The sequence below is a fragment of the Otolemur garnettii genome, unplaced genomic scaffold (assembly GCF_000181295.1).
Source record: "Otolemur garnettii isolate 467f Iridium unplaced genomic scaffold, OtoGar3 scaffold00008, whole genome shotgun sequence".
Classification (NCBI taxonomy): Eukaryota; Metazoa; Chordata; class Mammalia; order Primates; family Galagidae; genus Otolemur; species Otolemur garnettii.
Genome location: NW_003852403.1, coordinates 37591715 through 37599313, shown reverse-complemented (window position 1 = coordinate 37599313; position 7599 = coordinate 37591715). Strand labels below are relative to the sequence as shown.

Genomic DNA, 7599 nt, shown 5'->3' with positions numbered 1-7599 from the left:
AAAAAAAAAAAAAAACCAAGAAAAAAGTAAATTATATCATCTAAAAATCTGAGTGTGTTAACTACTACTGAGTTATTTAGAAAACACTTAACCAATCCAGATGCTGTTCTTGACAGTGGAGACTTAAGCTTGGGAAAGGACATTGAAGATATTATTTTAGGAAGATTCGTTTGAAAGGACAGATTGAAAGAAGAGAATAGTCAGAGAAACCAATCAATATGCTCCTTTAGCCATACAGGTATGACAAATAAGTGACAAGTCAGGTAGTGAAGATTATGTAAAGGAAGCCACAGATGCAAGAGATACCAAAATGGAAAAATTGCCTGGGCTTGGTCAGTGAACTGACTAGACATAGGGCCATAAAATAGAAAGAGTACAATGCAATTCTCAGGATATTAACTAAGTAGATGAAAAAACAGCAGGAATCAAAGACAGAGACATTACGATGGAGAATAAACTTAGGTTTCAAATATAAGGAAAAGACAAGTTTGATTTCAATAACGTTGAGTGAAAAGAGGTCATTCTTTCAAGGAGAAGGGTCAAGCTGCAATTAATTATACGAATGGATTTGAGAAAATAGCATGAAAGATAGGGTCTGAAAATAAAAAGAACAGAGATGATAGCTGGAAATCTTCAAGTAAGAGGGTATGAAAGAAGAAAGGTCAAGAGCTTGGGAATAAATCTTGAACTTACGTCTCTCTAATCTTCATCAACATTTACTGATTGTAGCACTGACTATTCAACTACCCAAAGACTTGTTAGTAAACTGCTATAATTCTATACATAGAATGCCATGCAGATTTCTGTATACTTATATGAAACACTCTCTAAGAGTCACTACTTCATAGTGTAGAGAAATGAAGCTACGATATGCTTCTTTTTGGGTAGATAAAAAAAAAAAAAAAACCACTGAGTGGGAGAGAACATATTTTTTCTAGCATATATAAAAATCAAATTTCAAAGAATATGCTATATAAGACTAACAATAGTGGCTAACTTGGAGAAATGGAGAGGAGGAGGGAAAATTTTTAGCAGATAACTTTTTATATATTTTCATTTTTAAGCCATGAGAAAGTGGTTTCTAATTTAAATTAATAAATCTTTTTTTTTTTTTTTTTTGAGACAGAGCCTCAAGTTGTCGCCCTGGGTAGAGTACCATGGCATCACAGCTCACAGCAACCAACTCCTGGGCTCAAGCGAGTCTCCTACCTCTGCCTCCCAAGTAGCTGGGACCACAGGTGCCCACCACAATGCCTGGCTATTTTTTGGTTGCAGCCATCATTGTTGTATGGCAGGCCTGGGCTGGATTCGAACCTGCCAGCTCAGGTATATGCGGCTGGCGCCTTAGCTGCTTGAGCCACAGGCACCAAGCCTAAAATAATAAATCTTAAAACTCCTTTCAAAAATTTATTTAATAAATCTTCACACCAAAAGTAAATAGTGAATAACCTGCATCACTGTCACTGCTCCATAAGTCACAGCCGTCCAATAGATTGAGCCAACCATTATTCCCGCTGCAGCAAATGGACAAGCTTTTGAGATCAGTCTATCTGCAAGATCCAAGACATAAACAACCGGACCTATAACACAAAGAAAACAAGAGAAAGTTCAACACAAAGTGGATTTTTAAAATGACTTGTCCAGTATTATCTATACATCTAAAATACTTTTATGAGGTTGGATGTTCTGATGCTGTAGAAACACAGTAGAACCTCCATAGTTGACCACCTCCTTGAGGTGACCTAATTTTCATAGACTGAACATGCAACATATGTATGTAGCAGTACAGTAGGCCTAGTTCTTTATGTTGACCACCTCTGTATGTTGACCCATTTGTTAACAATTCCTTGGGTGGTCTGACTGTGGTGGCTCACACCTGTAATCCTAGCACCCTTGGAGGCCAAGGTGGGTGGATTGCCTGAGCTCAGGAGTTCGAGATTAGCCTGAACAAGAGCCAGACCCCATCTCTAGTAAAAATAAAAAAACTAGCAGGCATTGTCATGGACGCCTATAGTCCCAGTCACTCTTGAGTCTAAGAGTTTGAGGTTGCTATGAGCTACAATGATACCACAGCACTCTACCCAGGGTGACTGAGTATACTCTGTAAAACAAACCAGTCCCTTCGGCAGTCAACTCAGAAAGGTTCTACTGTAATTGTTAAAAATTTGATGGGAACACATATTTGTAGAATTTTTCAGTCATTTGCATGAATAGCTAAATATTACTTCCTAAAATCTACGAAACAGCCTCCTTAAGATTTTATATTTACTACTGAACCTAAAATTAGAGTCTCACATACAGGTGCTTCTAATAAAGGAAATAGTATTCTCACTTCCATCTCTTAATCACAATGGCTACGGCAGAGTGAAACGACCATTTCAACTTCCTCTTCCAAATAGTTCCTGGCAACATTAGATTGTTTAATACTTCGTAAGAATGTAAGTTCTCTGACTTCACTCATTGTGCACCTTGGTACACCCTGTAAGGTAACCAAGGTCATTTTCTTATAATTGTAACAAGTCAATTTATCTTACATTATGTGCCAAATATGCTTGTATTATTACTACAAAATCTGGCTACTACTTCCTTCTGGAAGTTATTTGGAATAGCTATATTTGGAGGTATTCTATTATATTAACTGCAAGTCCAATATAATTTAGCTCCAGAATTTTCCAGAAGAGAAGGGTCTCATGCCTGATTTAAAGCAAGACTGAAGAACTGAACATCTAAGTTTAACCAAAGGAATACGAAGCCTCCTGATTTAGTAATCATCATATTTGTTGAATGGTCTTCACACACAAACTATTACTTGAGGTATTTTCTTAGAAATGTGTAAGAGTTATTACCTACTTTCTGAGGGCTTACATGTAAAGGAGGATGCTGGACACAAAACCTTTTTTTATTGTACAAAGTAATTAACACAGCAATCTGATAAAATAATTAAGCATAAAAGAATTAAGCATCCATCTAGGGAGCCCCTGATCAAGATGCCCTACTGATCCCTGGAGCCCATATCCGCAGTCAGTCACTGTATAGAGAAAGACACATTGTAAAGTAGAAGGAACATCAGGAGAGATATCAAAGGACTTGAGATTTAATTGTAGCCTATTTACTTATTATTGTCAAACTCTAACTTAAATATCATGGTAAGAGTCCAGGTATGGTGGCTCATGCCTATAATTCCAGCACTCTAGGAGGCCAAGGCAGGCAATTGAGCTCAAGAGTTTGTGACTAGCCTGAGCAAGAGCGAGACCTCATCTCTTAAAATATCTGTGTGTTGTGGCCTATAGTCCCAGCTACTCGGGAGGTGGAGGCTGAGGCAAGAGGATTGACTGAGCCCAAGAGTTTGAGGTTGCTGTGAGCTAGGATGCCATAGCAGTCAACCCCAGGGTGACTGAGTGAGACTCTATCTCAAAACAAAAACAAAACAAAACCATGATAAGATATCTTTTGGGGTCAAAGAGATAAAATAAACCTAATTTAGTACACACTGATTCTATATCCTCAAATAATATTTAGCATTTCTTGAGTGTCTGCACGATAACAAGCATTGTAACCACAGGCACTGCATGATTATTTAATCTCAGAATATAGGGTTTTATTCTCAAAACACATAAATTTGCTGGATTAAGTTTATAAATCCCTTAGAAGGCACAAAAAAATTATCTTAGTGAGTCACTGAAGATCTCTCAAATGTTGGTACTAGAAGTTAAAGACCACATGCATATATAAAACCTCAGTGCTTCAACTTTGATATTCTCTACCAGTGATTCTTTAACCAGAAAATTGAAGCCATAAGAGAATATCTATAGACTCTCTTCAGCAGATGTACCTCTCTACCAATAGTCCACCTATCTAAAGGCAATCTCTTGTACACTAGATCCTATCTCCTCACGAATTCAAGGCCATAACTCTAACTTATTCTCTCCCATTTTCCTGCATAGCATTTTTTTTCTACTCTCTACTTCCATCCAATAAACATGATTATTATTTCTCATCTCTTAAACTCTTTTCCTGATCCTTCCTATTTATTTATTTATTTATTTTTTGAGACAGAGCCTCAAGCTGTCCCCCCTGGGTAGAGTGCTGTGCCATCACAGCTCACAGCAACCTCCAACTCCTGGGCTCAAGCGAGTCTCCTGCCTCAGCCTCCCAAGTAGCTGGGACGACAGGTGCCCTCCACAATGCCTGGCTTTTTTCTGGTTGCAGCCGTCATTGTTGTTTGGCGGGCCAGGGCTGGATTCAAACCCGCCACCTTAGGTGTATGGGGCTGGCGCCATAGCCGCTTGAGCCATAGGCACCAAGCCCTTCCTATTTATTTAGACTGAAGGTCTCTGTCACCCAGGTTGGAGTATAGTGAACAATGATAGCTCACTCTAACCTTGAACTCAAGTGATCACCCTGCCTCAGTCTTTCAAGTAGTTGGGAATGACAGGTACATTCTCATGTCTGGCTAATTAAAAATTTTTTATTGTGGAGACAAAGTCTTGCTATGTTGCCCGGGTTGGTCTCAAACTCTTAGGCTAAAAGTAATCCTCTGGCCTTGGCTACCAAAGTGCTAAGATTACAGGCACGAAGCATGAGCCACTGTGCTACTTCATTTTTTTGTTCTCTTTGCAACAAAATTCCTCAGGAGAATTGGGGAAAGGAATTCTTTAATTAATTCTCTTATTCTTTATTATTATTATTAATTATATTATGAATAATATTATTCTTTCCATTAATTCTCTCTTGAACTCACTCCACCAAAACTGCTTACCAATGTCACTAACAACCTCCATGTAACTAAGTCCAATGGTCTAATCTTAGTCTTCATTTTATTTGGCCTATCAGCAACATCTGACACAGATGAGCCCATTTTCTTCCCAATACAGTTCTTCATTACATGTCCAGAACATCTCTTGGTTTTCTATCTTACCACTCATTTTTCAGTCTCCTTTCTTCCTCTTCTTGACCTCAATGAGGTCCACCTTGACAACGCTTACCTCTACCAAACTCTCTATTTAATTACTTTGCCCTATTTTTCTTTTTCTTAAAGCACTTATCACCTAACATACTCTAATTTACTTTCAATTACATTTCCACTTACTAGAATGTGGGTTGGAAAACTGGCTGTAGGCCAAATTTGGCCAGATGCTTATTTTCGTAAATGAAGTTTTATTGGAACACGGTGACCTGTAAAGTCTAAAATATTTACTATCTGATTCGGTACAGAAAAGGTTTGCTGATTCCTGTATTAGAACATAAGCTCCAAAGGGAAAATGATCTTTTGTTTATTTATTTTTTATTTATTTTTTTTTTTTTTTTGAGACGGAGCCTCAAGCTGTCCCCCTGGGCAGAGTGCCGTGGCATTACAGCTCACAGCAACCTCCGACTCCTGGGCTCAAGCGAGTCTCCTGCCTCCGCCTCCCAAGTAGCTGGGACCACAGGCGCCCGCCACAACGCCCGGCTATTTTTTGGTTGCAGCCATCGTTGTTTGGCGGGTCCGGGCTGGGGATTCGAACCCGCCACCTTAGGTGTACGTGGCTGGCGCCTTAGCCGGTTGAGCTATAGGCGCCGAGCCAAAATGATCTTTTGTTTTGATGTATCCCAAGTATGAACATATGACTCTCAAGCATTTGCTGAACTGAATTCTCTAGTACTTGGAGTTGTATTGATGGAATGATGCAATATAATTTGTAAATCCTCCCCCCAAATACTTGTATGAAAAAATGGTTCCTAAACAGTAATTCATCACTTCTATTTTTATTTATTATGAATACTGACAACCTATAGATATTTGAATTGCTTTTCCTTGGAATATCTCAGAAGGTTCTAACATAATGAGCTATCAATTTTTTTCTGAATCACTGGGTATGAATTCTTTTGTGTAAGAAAAAAAAAATCTTCCCACTTCCTATTTTAGAATTTTCTACGCATTCTTGTGTTATATATGCAAAAGACATGTCAGTTAAAATGATGACACACTGTATTTTCTAGCACCTAGTTCCAGTTTTTCTGACAAAAGTCTGTTTTGGCCTTTGTTTTAAGTTTGCTTAAAATTTTCAAGGTTCTTCCAGATACACTACTCCAAGATTAGTTTAATATTTAAAAGGATGATAAATGCCTAGTGTTAAGCATATGATTAGAATAATAAACTGCCATCCAGGAGAGGTATTTCTGACAGCTAAAGATTATCTAGGCAAGCTGTTTGTAAGAACAATCCCTGAAATCTTCTGGATGACAGTTCCTAAATCACTCTCCCTAATAGGAAGCCTATGTGCTACTATCTCATGACTTGGGGTCATAATTTCAGGAAAAGAACAACAGTTATTAGCTTCTTATTGTCGGATTATAGCACAAAAGTTACAGGAAGTGGGAAAAGGCAAAACCCTAGTCTTTGAAAATTTCAATTCTGATGGAGAAGTAGAAGTATGAATAAATGTACTTCCTAAGTTAAATATGTAAGAGTATAAAAATGTTTTGAGATTTTAAAAAGGCTTTATGGATTTTTTTTTCCTTGAGACAGCCTCACTATGTCACCCTTGGTAGAATGCTGTGGTGTCATAGCTCATAGTAACCTTAACCTCTTGGGCTTAAGCAATTCTCTTGCCTCAGCCTCCCAAGTAGCTGGGACTACAGGCACCCACCACAATGCCCAGCTATTTGTTGTTGTTGTTGTTCTAATTGTTGTTTGGCAGGCCCTAGGCTGGGTTTGAACCCACCAGCCCCCATGTATGTGGCCGGTGTCCTAGCTGCTGAGCTACAGGTGCTGAGCTGGCTTTATGGAATTTTTAATGCCTCAGTGGGCCTAACCACTTATTTTTAAAAGTAGTGTCAAAGGATGGCAATTGAAACAGCTTTATACAAATATAAGCTTTAAAAACTTATTAACTTTGGGCGGTGCCTGTGGCTCAGTGAGTAGGGCGCCGGCCCCATATACCAAGGGTGGCGGGTTCAAACCTGGCCCTTGGCCAAACTGCAACCAAAAAAAGCCGGGCGCTGTGGTGAGCGCCTGTAGTCCCAGCTACTTGGGAGGCTGAGGCAAGAGAATCGCTTAAGCCCAGGAGTTGAAGGTTGCTGTGAGCTGTGACACCACAACACTCTACTGAGGAAGATAAAGTAAGATTCTATCTCTACCAAAAAAAAAGTTATTAACTTAAAGGGCACTAGGGAAGCTTACAATTAGCAGGAAGTCTACTGTGAATTCTTTTGTATAATAAAGATGCTTGTATAAACAGAACAACTATACCATAGTATTTTGTATAAATTCATGTTTTCACATTTCAGATTTGTGTGACAACAAAAAGTGAGCTGAGAAGTACTAGGGAAACACATAAGTCCATGTCTACTGAAAAGAGAAATCACTTTTATCTGGTAGGCAATGCAAAAGTAGATTTTTCTGCTGCTGTGACTCAAATTCAAGTCTATGTATGTATGGTTGTTAAAGGTACACCTTGGAAATAAAGAAATCAATAACCGAAAAATTGACAGCTAGTACTTATTCTTCAACATCTACTGGCATTGTTTATAATAAATAATACACAGAACTCCTTGGGCCTTTCTCTGAGATAGATTAATATCCTCAAAACACCTCTGACCAACTTTTTTTTTTTTTTT

The 7599-nt window shown here is 38.5% G+C and overlaps 1 protein-coding gene across 1 annotated transcript in view; it reads right to left on the bottom strand.

Annotated features, from left to right (window-relative positions):
• Positions 1–7599, bottom strand: part of MARCH5 (membrane associated ring-CH-type finger 5) — a 67470-nt gene that overhangs the window by 10026 nt on the left and 49845 nt on the right. Inside the window, exon 3 of the mRNA XM_003783701.3 lies at positions 1450–1580. Coding sequence (XP_003783749.1) covers positions 1450–1580 — 131 coding nt within the window. The remainder of the gene's footprint in view (positions 1–1449; positions 1581–7599) is intronic.